This window comes from Chaetura pelagica, unplaced genomic scaffold, assembly GCF_000747805.2.
Source record: "Chaetura pelagica isolate M959 unplaced genomic scaffold, ChaPel_1.0 scaffold299, whole genome shotgun sequence".
NCBI lineage: Eukaryota > Metazoa > Chordata > Aves > Apodiformes > Apodidae > Chaetura > Chaetura pelagica.
This window is the reverse complement of record NW_009954507.1, coordinates 885,265-901,828: the sequence shown is the minus strand read 5'-3', so window position 1 is coordinate 901,828 and position 16,564 is coordinate 885,265. Positions and strand designations below refer to the sequence as shown.

The 16,564-nt window shown below is 40.2% G+C and overlaps 2 protein-coding genes across 2 annotated transcripts in view; one reads left to right on the top strand and one right to left on the bottom strand.

Moving 5' to 3' along the window:
- GART (phosphoribosylglycinamide formyltransferase, phosphoribosylglycinamide synthetase, phosphoribosylaminoimidazole synthetase) overlaps window positions 1–11,505 on the bottom strand; it is a 38,965-nt gene extending 27,460 nt beyond the window's left edge. The window contains exons 1-6 of the mRNA XM_010004665.1: window positions 11,479–11,505; window positions 8,336–8,484; window positions 4,006–4,101; window positions 3,092–3,266; window positions 2,277–2,388; window positions 939–1,007 (exon numbers count right to left, since the gene is read on the bottom strand). Of these exons, the coding sequence (XP_010002967.1) occupies window positions 939–1,007; window positions 2,277–2,388; window positions 3,092–3,266; window positions 4,006–4,101; window positions 8,336–8,480 (597 nt within the window). The 5' untranslated portion in view covers window positions 8,481–8,484; window positions 11,479–11,505. The remainder of the gene's footprint in view (window positions 1–938; window positions 1,008–2,276; window positions 2,389–3,091; window positions 3,267–4,005; window positions 4,102–8,335; window positions 8,485–11,478) is intronic.
- A 4,475-nt stretch (window positions 11,506–15,980) lies between these two features.
- The window catches only part of SON (SON DNA binding protein), a 40,608-nt gene continuing 40,024 nt past the window's right edge, over window positions 15,981–16,564 (top strand). The window contains exon 1 of the mRNA XM_010004683.1: window positions 15,981–16,018. Coding sequence (XP_010002985.1) covers window positions 15,981–16,018 — 38 coding nt within the window. The remainder of the gene's footprint in view (window positions 16,019–16,564) is intronic.

The following is a 16,564-nucleotide window of genomic DNA, read 5'->3' as shown; positions in this document are numbered from 1 at the left end:
GTGACCCAAGTTTCAGTTCCCCCTGCCACCTCAAAACCCAAGCTCCAATTCTCCTTTTCTCCTTCACAATCTGCTAATTAAATTTTATATATATATATATATATATATATATTTAAATTAAAGAGCTGAATCAGCTTAGCATAAAGAAAATGTTCTCTCACATCTGCAGAGTAAACCAACGCTGTCAGATCATTCAACTGCCTTTGGTCCCAGATCCTTCTTTCCTTGGTGCACTGCCACATTGCAACCTCTCTGACTATGAAACTGGTTAAAGAGGATCCTGCCTTCATCTCCCTTGAGCTGACTGTTCCCCTGCTCCAAAGGAGTTTACAGGTCCCTCAGTTCAACACATTCCCTTCACCAGCAAAGCTAACTCAAGAAAGTCTCCATCCTTCCTTACTGCCAACCACTCCTGGCCTCACTCTGCACTTCACCATCCCGTTACCAATTCAAATGGCACTGGGGTCTAAACTAGCACACAGAATACAGGCAAGGTGGTGCTGTTGGTTTGTCTGAAACAAGGTCTTTAGGTTGTAGCTTCACGAACAGTTAACTAGCATAACTGAATTAATGATAAACAACAGTGAAGAGGTAGCAATATGGAAGGGAAGAGACATCTTCTACTGTCATTGCTGTCAGAGAAATCGTAACACAGAGTTGCACTCAATGACCCTCAAAAGTTTTAAGGTCTGATTATTTTTTTTCCATGTGGCAACAGCTGCTTGAGTTATTTTTATTTAATTGGAATTATTTTAACAGACTGCAGGAAGCTTGGTTCTTAAAACAGATGTCTTTAATTAATACAATTTTATTTATAAACAAATAACTATTTTAAAGTAATAAAATTTTACACATCCCTGATGTAGGTATTTATATAGTCTTTCCTAAATAGCTTAGAACAGGTATAATCAAAGGGTTACAGTGAGATGCATACTTACAGAAACTTCTTCTCCTTCAAGAAGTTCTTCAACAACAACAGTTTCTCCAGCTGTGCCAAAAGCCTTATCCTACAGTAAAAACAAAACCCCTTAAGTTCAGTTTCAGTTATTTTGAATATTCAAAATACAACAAGTTTTTTAAGATAGAAAGAAAAATGCAGCATGGTTTTGATACTACTGACCCATTCTTCATCCTAGGCATGTCAACAATGGTAAAATCCTTGCTTCTTTTTTTTGCTTAATCTTAAATAAATGCAGATTTTATGCCTGAATATTTTTAAATTGCAGGTTATATTCATGACTTATGGAGCAATTCCTCATGCTCTACCTTCTCAAGTTTGCACCCATGATACTGAGAGTAATAGCAATGCCTGTCAAGTCTATAATCTGAGCTTTTTACAAGAAAATGCAGTTCTATAGAATACATTGGAAGGAGGCAATATCTCCATATTCCAGAGCAATGTTTGAACACTGCATGTTTAGGAAAGCAAGAACCACAAGCCTACACTGACAAGATAATTGTGTGGGTCTGTAAGACTAACGTACAATTTTTTCGTTCAAGACATTGGGCCACATGTTAAGACATGTATTTGCCTAACAACCACATACACACATACAGACCCCAAAATAATGTGAGTGTAGAACCTATATTCTGCCTCTTGAAATACAAGTGGGTCAGATGATGTCTCCTATGACTCAGCATAGCTCCACTGAATTGTAAGATGTTATGCTGCTGATGCCAGCTGAGGACCTGACCTGTGTACATGCTACTTTACAGCTCTATGTTCCTAACTGTTCAGATGAAATAGCTTCATTTTGCTTCTCTTCAGATTTTGATGGCCCTAATATATTTGTTGAATACCCTACCTAAATATATACTTGAAATAATCCCACTGGAATTTTACTACACATTGAAGTGATGTGTGATTGGAGTCCTAAAGCTGATGTGGCTTGTCAAGATCTGGCTCAATTACAGTGTTAAAATTACAGCACTGTAGTACCTGTTTGATTGCAGCAGTCTCAAATAGTCAAAAATAAAATAAAAAAAAAAAAAAGACAAAAGAAAAAAGAAAAAAAAGAACAAAAAGGGAAATACATATGGAAATAAGTGTAGTTTTTCATTAAAAATTATTTTATCCTAAAGGAACTATGTTGAGAAAGAGCACCCTGTCTCAAGCAATAAAAAACTGTGGAGTTTCATAGCTTTCCAAATAATGGGTAAAAGGTGTCTTTCAGGCAAATTCCTATTACATAAAGAATACCTTTGAGACTCTGAGATGGTTATCAACTTAGTTTGTGTGAGAACTTCTCCAGTTAGTGCATGACATTTTTACTCACCTGCATGATTTCAGTAACAGCTTTGCAAGCTTCTTCCTTGTTTGAAGCCACAACTACTCCTTTGCCAGCTGCCAGGCCACTGGCTTTTACAACTAGAGCAGGAAAGTTTGCACTTGGAAGAGAGAGAAGAGAGATTCAACAGTAAACACTCTGTATTGCAAATGTGTTTTGTAGGCATTTTAAATATTTTGATAGTTGAAAGATCAAAATATTTACCAGTTTTCATAGCAACTGTTTTACTTTATTGAGTAACTCACAAATAAAAACCAGGCTTCTCTTGTTATGCTACGCCTTTAAGGGACTTCTGCCTCCTTTTTTTTCCCCACTACTGAATCTCATTACTGTTTGGAAAGGTTGGTCCCCTTTTATTAATATACTGTTGTGTCATTTTTGGGTCACCTGGACTGTATTCTGATGAGGAAATTATTATTTGCTGAGTTAGTCTCCAATATGGAATTTGTATTTGTATTTGTGGGGAATAGAAGGCAGAACATACAACTATTGAGACTGCAAGCCAGGCTTCCACAGTAGGAAATTTTATAAAAAACCTCAACTTCTCCTATATTCTTCTGTAAACTGAACACTGAACTTTATTTTCATTACATTTTCATTATTTTCACAGTAAATAAGAACCATTTCATTAACAGACTTTTTGCAGTGTGAGAGTGTCATGTTAGATTACCCTCAAAACCTTTACAGATGTTCTATCACAACCAGAAGTACTGATATATTAGTAACCATTTGACTGTTTGTTTTGGAGACCTAGCACTCTGTACATTGCTGTAAAAATATTTCTAAAATTACAAGAATTTTACCTGTTAATAAAGCTGCATGCTGCTTTAGCATCAGTAAAAGATTTCCATCTTGCAGTTGGGATCTCATGACGATCCAAAAAGGCTTTGCTAAAGCTCTTACTGGACTCCAGCTGAGCTGCCTTTGCTGTTGGACCAAAACACTTTATCCCAGCTGCTGTCAAGTCATCAACAATTCCTAAAAATGACAACACATAAAAATTTTATAAATCACCAGATGACTTACAGGAGTCACATAGTCCAAGTCTGCAGATGCACTGATTTGTTGGAACAAGTATGTCAGGAATGATAAGCTGTATATTTCTGTCCAGTACCTATTTTACCAGATGCATGCCAAAAAAGACACATTCTTCACTGTAATCAGGATCAAGTATCCCTGTAATAACCAGGGCTAAGAAGATCTGCTGCATTTGGTGGGATGCCAACTCCCCCTTGCTTTACCATAGCTTTTACCTAAAAAGTTGACATCAGTCTTTTGTGAAGTTATTGATCATGTAAAAAGTTAAAACAGAAACATTATCAACATGTTTATAAATGTTTGGGTTTGTTGGTTTTTTTTACCAAATCCTAAATTATCATTCTTTCAAAAAATAAAAGCTCCATAAAAAAATCAAACCTCTAGTTAAGGTTCCTATATGGAAACACTTTGATACCTCCTTTACTAATTCCAAGCCCTTAAAAAGAAACTGAACATGTAAGGATATTTTAACTGTTACATTGCTCAAATGAAACCCTTCAGAAATTCATCTGTACCACAGCACAACCCTGAGTTTCAGGGCAACAGAAATGGAGGATCTGTTTCCATTCCAACAAAAGACACTCAAGATACTGTTGAGTGCTGCATAGAAGATGGGGACTAAAATTTACTTGTCTTCCCAAATTATGAAGGCTATAATTTTTAGCTTGCTTTCTCTTACCAGCAGCAAGAGGAACTTCTGGACCAACCACAACCAGCCTGATGTCCTGATCTTTGCAGAATTGGGCAAGTGCAGCATGATTAGTGACTGAAACAGCTGTCAAAGATACAAAAGAGCAGTAAGATGGCATTCATTACTGTTGCTTAGCACTTTTTTATCACACAAGGCTGAAAGAGCATTTTCCCCACTCCTATTCTAGAATAGCAGGTCACTGTGAATCTGGAAGAGTGAGGCATGCACTAGCATAAAGATTTACACTTGAGGCTTGGACCAAAATACAGGACCAACCCCCCAAGCAAAGCCTGCAGTTCTACATACATTGTAAACCAACTTCCCTCTTGAGAGAGAGAAAAGATTTTGAGTTCCCCTACACTGTGATCCAGGAAATGGTTCTCATCTCTTCGAATATCCTGTTTGACAGCAAAGAATCACAGCAAAGGATCCAAGTGAAAATTAACTCCCAAGCACAAAAAGGACAGTATACTTCTCAACCAGTCTCCTCCCTGAGCAGGGTCACCACAAAGCTTTACCCATGCTTGTGCCAGGACCCTGTAGGGGACAGAAACGAGTCGCTGGTGGTGGGGTTGCAACTGTTTCTTTTCTTTTTTTCTTGTTTTCTATAGTGTCAGCTAAAAATTGCCAGGCTCAACTGTGACCCCACTGAAACAAAGGGGAATAGGAACATTTTCTTCTTAGGTTAGGCTGAACTTCATACGGGTAGGTGCTGTAATTATGGGTAAGGGTGTTGGTCTTAGGTTTTTAGGACTGTTAACTTTCTATAAACAAACATTTAATATGACGATACTTGGAATGCCAAGAACTGTGTAAACAAAAGAAAAAAGCTCACAGGAAAAGACAATAATGTCAAGTCTCATGATTAAAAATTTACGCAAAGGCAATGCAATTCCACTGCTTTTATCAAGAATAAATAAAGCCAAGGTCTACAGAGGACGGGAACACGAACCCAGAGAGAGCCAAAGAAGGGGTGAGTGCATCCGGACATGGATTGGCTGCCCCTGTGGGGAGGAGACCAACACATCAGGGCTCAAAGCTGGCAAAGGGAGCAGAGTACAGCACAGCATAGCTTCTCCTTACAGCTGGACTACTTTGCTTCAAGTGTGATCTCCCGTTAGTAACCATACTGCCAAGCATGCCAGAGGCTTGTTTCTGAGGAAGTGGTGGGAGAGAGAGGAGAGACAGAGACACAGCAGCTTCTGCTGGACAAGCAGACCTGATTTTGTGTTGGTGTCCACTGTGCTCTTGCCATCCTGCATGAATAAACTGCCTGCTTCCACAAGAGAAGTGGTCATTTCTATCTAAGAGATGGCATAAAAGCAACTCTCTGAAACCTTAATTTTGTTTATAGATTAATCCTATTTGGGAAGAAATTTTTTACAATGAGGGTGGCAAAACCCTGGAACAGGTTGCCCAGAGAGGTAGTATATGCCTCATCCCTGGAAACATTCAAGGTCACATTGGACGGGGCTCTGAGCAACCTAATCTAGTTGGAGAAGTCCCTGCTAACTGTAGGGGGAGTTGGACTAGATGACCTTTAAAGGTCCCTTCCAACCCAAACCATTCTATGCTTCTAAAAAACCTGACGGCACACTAATAATATCTATTTAACAGTTTAAATATTTTGTTCCACCAACATTTCTAAGTAAGGAGAAGCAAAGGCCTGTGACTTCCATGTGCAATTTCTGTCAATTGACTTTGGGCTCACAAGAAAGCATAACACACTTGGCTTTAAAGTACTGATTAACATAAAGGTCAATATTGCCTTTCAGTCCCATGTGGCTGTTGTGAAAGCAGATGGAGAACAGCAGATCCAGATTGAAGAGAGTGGGAGCTCTGGTGGACCACGTTAGAGGGACAATCCCCGTTCCTCACAATATTAATCCATATGAAGGGAAGCAAGGAAAGGAATGAACATGTAAGGTAATTGCACTTTTCATCCCAAATTCTCTTGCCACAGGCCTGATCTACTAGTGACACAAACAGGGAATATGGCACAGGATTTAGATGATGTGGAAATGTCCTAGTAATACATGGAAAGGACTAAATCACACAGTTAATACCTATTTTTAACTTTCCCACCCAAACAGCCTTTTTGCTGGGACATAGACTGAAAGAGGACATTTTGTGGCTGTGTTTCACTGCTCAAAATGACAGCTAAACATTCCCTTTGAACCAGACAGAAGGACCTTGGACCATGGTTTTCAAAGCTAGAGCTTGAAATTAAGAGTACATACTAATACTGAGAGGTAAAATGGAATGCAAGGGGATGTCAGAATGCTGAAGTCCACTCACAGACACACATATGCCTGCCTCTGAATTCAGAAAGCCATCCTGTACACTTCTGGCACCAAAATTGCCCTGCTAATTAAATATAAATTGAATATAAAACTATATTTAGCCACTCAACCTAAATCTGCCTTTATCATCGGAAACGATTACTGACTCAAATTAACCATGAACATTTTTTCTGGACTTAGATACAGGCAAAGTTTGAAATATTTAAGGTTATCTATCCATTCAGAAATCGTCTGAGAACTGGAGTTGCAATGCTAATTAAAGGCAATCTCAGGAACCATGAAAAGAGAATGAACATTCAGATCCAAATCTTGATTATACCAAAAAACCAGAAACAATGGTAGCAGTTTCACAAACGTTGCCCAGGCTCACAGAATATAATAGGGCTCAGATGCCTCTGCAAAGCTGTTTTCCATTCTCTTCCCTCAGTTAAAATCTAGATCCTAGTGGTAGAACTAAAATGCCTGAGCAGATAAGACAATTTGTTTCCTTAAAAAACAGACAAGTCAAACTCCTTATGAATTCTATATTCTCCCCATCTGCTGGCTGGCTGAGGATTCCTCTCCCAAAGTGCATGTGAGCCCATAATCCAGTAAACAAGGTTTTAGTATATGTGGAAGATTCACAGACCTGTCTCGAGCATTATTACACACATACTCGATTATTTTCCACTGTTAGGTTGCAGTAGTTTTTTATGGAATAACAAGGTGAGAGAAAAGCGTGGCAGTTTTTAAAAGTCATTGCTTGTGAAAAAATACTGAAATTTCAGATTCTGCAGACTGGCATTGACTCAATTTAGCATAAGAATAAAGATTTTTGTTTGACTTTTTGGGATGAGAAAGGATACGTTATGACTTTCCCGTCAGGCTCTTCCTTGGGCCCTCTCCTCAGAGACCAAAAATAACAAAAAACCACTTATGATACCGTGACTAGTCCAAGAAATTAAGGACAAAGTTATTTAAACAGCCTCTAGTTAGGCATTCCAATGGAATTAAATACAATAATCACCTGCAGTACAAGAATCTGACAAGATTCATGTTTCAACATGAGATGGCAACAAAAAAAGATTTTACTCACATACAAATATGAATGCAGAAAATTGACATATATAATTAACACATGCATACTACATTAACTTTAATCACATATTTTAAAGTAGCAACTGGAGTTGGTTGTTTAAAATACCTAATTCAGGACCTGTTATATAAAGAAAAAAGACAGGTATCTCCAAGTAATTACCTCTGTTTTTGTACTGATTCTCTGTGTGCCTCCTGGCAAGCACCTTAGATCAGTATTTTTTTAAAATGCAGCACATAATTTTGGATAATCAATTTGAAATACTTTCAGCTTGATTTCTCAAAACTATTAACTAGGAATAGTCTAAATTACAACCAGTCAGAGCTTAATATATTAAGCTAGAAGCTCAAAACAGGCAGTTAGTACAAATAGAGAAACATTTGAAAACAACCTTAACTTCTTAAGGTCACTGAGACAAGGGATTGAATGGTTTCTTACAGTTGAACATTTCAGGTGAGAAAGCATTCCTATCAAAGGCTGCAGGGGTCACAGGGCTTCAATGAACTTCTGAGAGTATAGTAGTGAACTTAGTAATTTAGGTGCAGATGTTTGGTTCAGGCACTTTTAAGCTGTTCACCAGTTGTTGAACTGGAGCACGTACCAAGCGGAACCATCACCCCTTTCCTGCTAGGCTGCCAGGAGGCAGGAACCACTGCAGCTATCCCAAGTTGTATTCCCAGAAGAATGCACATCAGACAGATGGAGTTCTGGCGGCTACCTCCACCCTCAAAGCCAAAGACCCAGCTCCCACAGCTGAGATCATATAAAATGAGTAGTGGCTCAAGGTTTTGCCTAGACATTATTCTTAACTGCGACCATCTATTCCACACGTCCGGAACCTTAAAAAATAGCAATAATAATAATCCTCTCACTTTAATAGATCCATGAATGGAACAACTTACTTCTAATCAAATTTTAAACCAGTATTTTTTCCTTTTACCTGAATTGGAGATTTTTCCATTGTCAGCTGTTCCTGCATTTCCTGGAGCAACAAACACTTGTTTTACATGGGGGGACTGGGCCAGCTTCCAGGCCAGTGCATGTTCTCTCCCCCCACTGCCAATCACCAGCACTCGATCAGCCATTAGTCTGTGTAAAACCAGAAAAGAAGCAAAACAGCCAGAATTAGGCATGTGAGGTTAGGAAAGCAAGAGCTTCACAGGCCACGGTTTTAAGTGCTGGATGCAACACAACTCCTAACAGGGTGAATGATGCCACTTTGTTTCATGCAGTGATATTTCTACAACAGTTTTGTTGTGGTTCAAAAAAAAGTAAAAGAAAAAGAGAGATGGGCAAATTAAAATGGATAACTAACTGAAGCAGATGTAATACAAACTACATGTCAAAGACTGAACCACTCCAAAACACAGAAGTAACCCACAGGGCAACTCACCCTGGTTTTCCTTTAGTCACATTGGCAACTGCTCCAAGTTATGCAGAAGACTGGTATATGAAAAACCCTTATGAGTGACAGGGCTGTGATTTGTAACCTACAGAAATTCCTGGAGAATCCAAGCCTTCTGATGAAACTAACTGTATGAACACAGGATTAACATGTTAGGGAGCTGAATGGGACCACTCAAGATTTTTTAGAGGTAATATCTGAAAAAAGCTCTAAATATTCCAGGAAAAGGAAAGGCTGAGAGCCATGAGTCAGGGGAATCAAATTCCAGCTCTGGCATTACTTAGGAGAAAACAACCACAAGGCAAACAACAGGGAAGACCAGGGGTCATTAATAAGGGAGCTTGCTCCGAGAAGATACTATAGGACATCCACTCCTCTCTCCCATTCTGCTGAGTTTTATGAAAACACATTAATGCTCCCTCTGCCTGCAGAAAGTAGGTGTATGAATGATGGTTGCAATTTCATTATAAACTGCCCAGAACCTTTTCAGCAGTTTGGAAACAAAATGGTTGCAAAAATGAAACAAATTCTTTGTTTCAGCCTCCCTGTGTCCTTATCTGAATGTGTACACGTAACTGACACATATTGGATTCATGTCAATATTACAATTTGTTCTTTGAGCAGCTTTAACAATTAGCCTTTGCTTTTTAAGGCATGTTTACTTCTATGAGTATTCCCTACATATTTACTGGTGTATGTCACCTCAGAATTGCTATCCTGACAATGATACCACACAGCTAGCAGGGGAATAGAAGAGTTGGCTTACACTGAAAAAAACCCCATTGGAATTCTGAAAATAGTACATAAAGAAATAAAGTAAGTACATAATTTATAAAATAAGTACATATGTCTTTCTTTGGAGTTTCTTGATAAGCAAAGGCTAGCCTCCTAAGCTATCCAAAGAATAAGCTGTTTGTCACATTAGCCCAACTATATATAAATAACACACACAGACAGTACCATTGCAATGCTTAAAGTGAGAATTTTGTTCACAGAAGTCAAATGGTCCCTGAAGAATCTATTTCAGTGAAACAGAAAGTCAGCAGCTACAAAGTGGTAGTTGGTCCTAAGCCCAAGTGCAGCATGCACTACTTGCAGAAAATAACCTAAAAGCTTTAAAACGTAGCACATGCAAAATAACAATCTAAACCTATTGAAAAATAGCTTAAAGCATTTTAAGTAATGAAAATAAACCAAATTAAATTCATGTGGAAAACGATACGATTTATTTGAAGACTGCATGGCTAGCAAAGAGGCCTGATGTGTTCAGTTCCTCTGTTGTATGAATGATCTTCCAGTCATCAGGGGAAGGAACCCAGCCCAGATAAGAGTTTTATTCAAAATGAACAACCAACACACATAACACACAACCCTTGGTCACTCCCTGTGCTTCTTCTGCAAAGTGGCTGGTCATTGACCTGTGCTTGCCAGTGTGTACAGTGCCACGCAAGCTGAGCTCAGAGAAAAAAGCGCAACACACGATGGATACACTCAGGTGACAGCCTCACTTCTAACAGCAGCCAAAAGTCAGAACGCCTCTGCAGTCCCCTCCTTTGCAGAAGGACAAGAGAGGATGACTAGCACAAAGCACACAGAAACACAGAATTGTTAGAGTTGGAAGGGACCTCTAGAAATCAGCTAGTCCAGCTCTCCCACTGAAGGAAGATAACCTCCCTGGGCAGCCTGCTCCAGTTTCTTTCTTTAAGCAAGAAAAAAACCCAACAGATTTCTGAGGAAAAAGCAAAAGGACATGACAGAAAGCAGATTTTCAGTCAACTGATAAGGCAGGGGCACGTGTGCCTCTCCCCCTCATCAGCTGCTACAGCTTAACTTGAATAAAGCTGCTCTGATAGCTCTGATTCTGGAGAAACCTGCCCTTCCCAAGGATGTGGACTATGCAGGAAATGGCTCCTGCTCTGAGGGCTCTATGTGATGTGTAGGGTGAGCCTGATTTTTAAATCCAAGTCCTCTGTAATAAAACTTGGAGAGTAGAAGCCAGCCCACACATGTTTTAGGATGTATTCCTATGCTATTTGCTAGTGCATTTTAATCCATTAACATAGGAATTTATTTGTTTAGAGAGCCAGAATAAAGACAAAATAAACATTAATAGAAGGGTAAAACAGAAAATTAACAGAGATATGCACTATGAACTAACCTCACTGAAGTTTAAATTTAATTGTAGTATCAGGTGAGGGGAGACCAAAAGCTTTCTAATCACCAGTGTTCGACAAAAATATACATGTTGCAGAGATGTTTTAATTACAAAACTCCAGGATTACTTACAATTAAAAAAATACACATTAGGGTAAAAATGATCAGTTATGGTAAACATATTTGGGATGTCAAGTTACACTAAACCTCTTTTATACTACAATTCAAGCAAAAATAAAAGGGTCTGGCTACAATGAAGGGACGAATTCAATACAGACAGTTACCTAGGACAAAATAATGTAATATAAAAGAATAAACATTTATAATGTAGCAGAAAGCTATCTCCTACACTACAGTTAAGCCAAACAAGCATGTTGCCAGTGCTGTCCACAATTGTCATTAAATAAGATTTTTGAAGGCAAATTTTATCAATAGTAAGTTGAACCATACACATTACAGCATTTTCCTACAAGTGCCTCAGAACTGGCTGAAGAGATTCAAACCCGAACAGAGAACATACTTACTCTATCTTATGTGCTGACAGTCTGAGCAAAGTAGTACTCAAGAATTCAGATGCACAAAGAGAAAGGAGATAAGCAGCCTCCAGTTAAAATGTAATACCCAGTATGTCCCAATATTACCACCCCCTTGACGACACTGTGCAGCTAGCCAATGAAGGGGAAAGTTTGCCATTCCAGCTGGGAAGAGGGAACAGAAATATGAATACTAATGGCCTAGGAGTGAGGAGCACAAAATTCGCAGAACAGAAGTCCACCCTGTTGTTTCTAGACATGCAAAGTAAATTCTGTCCCATCCCAGGTATTTTTTGCTGTGCATAAAAATGAGGCTGCACATAGTCCTGTGCATATCAACAGTATGAAAGAATAAAGTGCATGATGCACATTCACACTCCATTAAGCCTACTCCTTAAAAATATTAGAAGGACAAGCTTGAAGGTCCAGTGACGCTGTTACCAGCTAAAGTAACCCACCATGCTGGCAACTCAGTCACATTATCACTTCCTATTTTCCCCAAAAGCAATGTATTCTAATACTTCTATTTATTCTAGTATAGAAATGTATACTGTCAGCTGAAATAAAATTTGTTAATATACAGCAGGAAGTTTTACACAAAAGCAGGCAACGTGTTCAAGTAAAAATTAACCATTTTATAACAAAATGTGAGTAAAAAATAAGTTCCAGCCCATTTGTTTTGAAACTCAATATTGTTTATGCATGGTACAAGTGATATCCTAGCAACTTTTACTTAGGGATGTAGCTTGACAAGAACTTCTGGTGGCAATCCCAGTTTAGGAGCCTCAAATCTAACAGTTGCAGACTTTGTTTTTCACATCGACATAAAAAGATGTCATGTAGGCCCTCTGCTACCCAGCAGTATCTTGGATTAGAAATGAAAGTTCCCAGAGGCAACATTTATTTTTGTTAGTAATCCAAAAGGCCAAAAGCCATTCATAAGGTAGGTATTTCTTCTGTGAGGATTATCATGCACTCAATTTTTTGGAAGCAACATGTAAAATCCTTAAACTCCAAAAAGATTCCAAAACAAGGTATGCAATTACCTTAAGCAACCATTGTCTGTTATTGTAAAGATGGAAGATACGTTTGTTTAAAAGATGTTTTGAAATAAAGACAGGTGGCATTTCAGGTAAGGGTGTATTACTAGATATAGTCCTTATAGAAAATAAGAACAGGAAAGCAGAAATAAGCTAATCACTCCAAGCATCCAAGAAGAGACACAAGGATAGAGTGAAGGCAAGTCAATTTCCAGAGCCTATCCCCTGAAGTGGCCAGTAGTAAGTCAGCAGGGATGAGCATCAGCTTAGAGACCTTTATCCTCTGCAGAACGTAGGCTAGGGCTCGCCAAGAAACCAGGCAATTCTTCTGCTAGGTCAGGGCCTGTGGAATAGAGAAAATAAAGTGAGGAAGGCAAAACCAACAGTGTCTGTTAGCTTTCTTCATCCTGACTCCTTCACAAAGTACAGTGAAAGTTCAAATACAAGTAGAAGCGAGATGAGGGTACTAACTCCATTGCTGCTCCCTTCCCTATTAGCAAGAAAGGGACAGGAGTCATTGACTCTTCCTTGAACTGAGTCTGTGCATAGACATGGGGGTAAAACTGAGCTCCTTGGTTGTATTTGTGAAGATAACTGTATAAGGAAATGTAAACTCTTTAAGCAATTTCTTTCCAAGTTTCACTTTCATATCATAAGTGTGGTGCAAGCTACCTAAATATTTTACTCGACTTGGTAGAGACTGGCCATTGCCTTATTACTTCACCTCTAACTAAAGCAGTAAAAAGGTACAATTAAAATAACATCTATGCTATATAACATAAAGGGCATGGCTGGTGGCTGCTCACTGCTTCAGATCATTTGGTGTTTTTTTTTGTTTTTTCTTAAGTTAAGCTCCAATGCTGTTAGCTTTCTCTGCGCTCCTCGATTGAGAGAGTTCTGCTTTGGTGAGACAAATCTTGAAAACCTGTGTGGAAAAGGTGCCACAAAACAAAATTGTTTTTAAAAATATACTTTTTGGTGTCTTAGTTTCAACAAAATCTGAGCTGAGGAGGAGTGACAATGGTAATACTGAGGTACATTTAAAATGTTCCACTGCGCAGCTTCCAAAGTACTTCAGCCCTTCAGTAAAAGTTATTGGTGCTCAAGCATGCTTATACTCTGCTGTGAAATTTTACCTGTGCATTAATGCTGGACTTGTTCATATACCTTGTTGTCATTGAAAGGGGATGTTTTGAACCCGGACACACTTTTACCTTCCTCATACCAGCTTCAATGCTCACCTAAGCACAGTCAATATACTGAGATTTCATAAAACTAACCTTCGGAAAAAGCAAACCACAAAACACAATCCAAACCAGATTTCTGTCAGCTGAACTGGCTTAGAGTGCCATCAGCCATGGTCTAGAGACACTAACAGTGAATGGATGGGACAACAGAGCTGAGCAGATGAACTTGAGGGCAAGATCTGCCTTTCAGGCAGCAGCAATTTACCCACCTCTGCGTATGTAATATTTAACCTTAGCTGCAGCTGATTTAAACGCTGTAAGACCTTAACTTCCCAACATTGGCATTCAGGAAACCTCATGCAGGCACTCAAGTTGCTTTATCCAAAAACATGTGGTCCTAGCCCAGGGTGTCTTAACTCCTGCCTTTCTGAGAGCTTAGGCTATAAAATGGCCCAGCAGCAACAGCACTCCAAACACAACCAACCCAAGCACAGCATCACCGAGAAGGTTGAAACCCACACCCCCTAATCCCTGGAGAAGAGCTCTTATCATTTGGCTTTGGACTAAAGGAGAAGGTTCACTCTTCCTCTTCAAACTAGGCAGAAGAAAAGAACTGAAGACCCACAGAACACAGCAAGAACACAAAACTGGGAAGGCTGTGCAGTTCAGCTGCCTCTCCCACTGAGTGCAGTGTTAGTTTCTAGCCCTAGCAGTCAAGGCCATTCACACATTTTTTTACATAGATTAGTAATGGGATAAAATACTGAAAGAACCACTTGGAGAAGATGCCAAAATCTAGGACTTCCTCCTGCAAGCTCTAACAACTAGGCTTCTGCCTTAATCCCACCTGGGAACCTGCCACCCTTTACTTGGCTTCTGAACTCGCCAGCAGACAGATAGCATGCTCCCAAACCCTCTCAGGCTGAACCCCACTCTCTGCTTTCTGAATTCATGCTCTAATCCACAGGCCAAATAACTTCTTAAGAGTCTGCTTCACGTTATGAGTGCGCACCAGTGTTGGCACACACAAGGTGAGCTCCAAGCTGGCCTTCTCAGTGAACCTTCTCTGCCAACTGCTGGACCTAGTTCAAGCCTGGAGACCAACCAGAGGCTGAAATGCACAAGGTGCAGGTTGACTGATTGATGTTTCACAATGGGCTCCTGCTGCCCTTTGCCAGTGTAGCTTCCCATTGGTCCCACCAACTTCTCCACCTCCAGTCTCTCCTTCCCTCTCCCACCCATGTGTGCCAAGGGTGTGCAGTCACTTGGATCAGGCAGCCAGTCACCTTGCAAAACTAGCACCACACTAAACAACACAGTAAATATGTATCTATATATCTGCACGTACAAAATAAATCCTTCTCTGCCCCACAGCCAGTACAAGGGATGCAGCAGCAGAAGGCAGCCAGAGTGTGAAAACAGCTCGTGTTTTCCTGCAGCAAACTGCTCATGAGCCCAACTGTCCTGTACACTGCACTCCAGATCATCTTGATTGATCAAGAGACCATAATTGCCATTGGTGCCAAAAGCTGCTTCACAAGTTACTTTTTCACCCAACTGCTCACTCCCACCTCTTGCCCAGGCCTTGTATGGTCACCGGGCAAGTCAGATCAGAGACACAAATGAGGGCTGGGGAAAAGGACTGCTCCACGTCTCACAGTGCAGAAACAAATATCCATGGTGCCTAAACCGGCAAAATGGCCAAAATACAATGACAGAATTGCTCATCCTGAAGGAAAACAGCATGACCATGGAGAACTTCTGATTTCCTCAGCTTTCAATACTGTAAAGAGTTGTTTACGGAGTTTAGAGGCCTCCAGAATCAGGTAACAATGATGGGTTTTAGTTACAGCTTTGGGTTTAAATAACCTTATTTTGCTCGTGTGTTCTATTTAGGGCTAATTCCTGGCTCTCACCTGGCCACACAGTGGGGTATATCAGACAGCATTACAAGACAAAAAACACCCAAGAAATGTCATTATTATCTGTGTTTCACACCTGCAAAAAACAGAGCATCACGCTTAAGGCCTGAATCAGAGCTGAGAATAATACCTAAGGCCTTTCATGGCCTCAACTGAGGATCTGCAAGGCAGGCATCTTGCCTCCCAGTGTGATCCTCCAAACGGCTGGATCGTGCATTTCCTAGGCAAAATGTTGCTGCGAATTTCACTGCTAAAAACAGATGGACCTTAGAAGTTCCACCAGCCTCCCCAAAAGTACTAAATTTTGACACATCAAACTCTACGTAGGAAGCTGAAAACGCTCAATGTCTTTCCCCATCAGTGCCTCAGCAGAAGCTACCAGGTGAGAATGAATGAAGGCCGGGAAGGATGCCCTTTCTTTGTTACTATTTCAGTTACACGCACATGATAGCGACATAGGCATTACCTCTGCTCGTTAATTTAAATGAAGAAAAAAAGAAAAAAAGAGGGCCAACGTTAGATTTTTGTAAGCCCCCAACTTGGCAAACAGCAGGGAAAGACAGTCAAAGTCCAACAAGAGAGGTTAGAAGTTTAATGTTTACTTTAAAGCAAATATTTCGCCACTTTTCCAAAGCCAAGCAGCGCAGAGAGAAGAAGAAAAGAGTAGAAATAAAAGCTATGCGTGTTTCAGAGCATTTTAAAGCACAGTACATTTCGAATCCCACACAGCAAGCTCCCCAAGAAGCACCTCTAAGCAGGAGACCCGAAGTTAATGGAAGTATGCGAGTGCAAGAGCCACGCGGGCCCAGCTCCCCGCAGGACGCGGGGCCGGGCAGGGGAAGGCCCGGTGCGGCGGGGACGGGCAGAGCAGGAAGGCCCGGTGCGGCGGGGACGGGCAGGGGAAGGCCCGGTGCGGCGGGGACGGGCA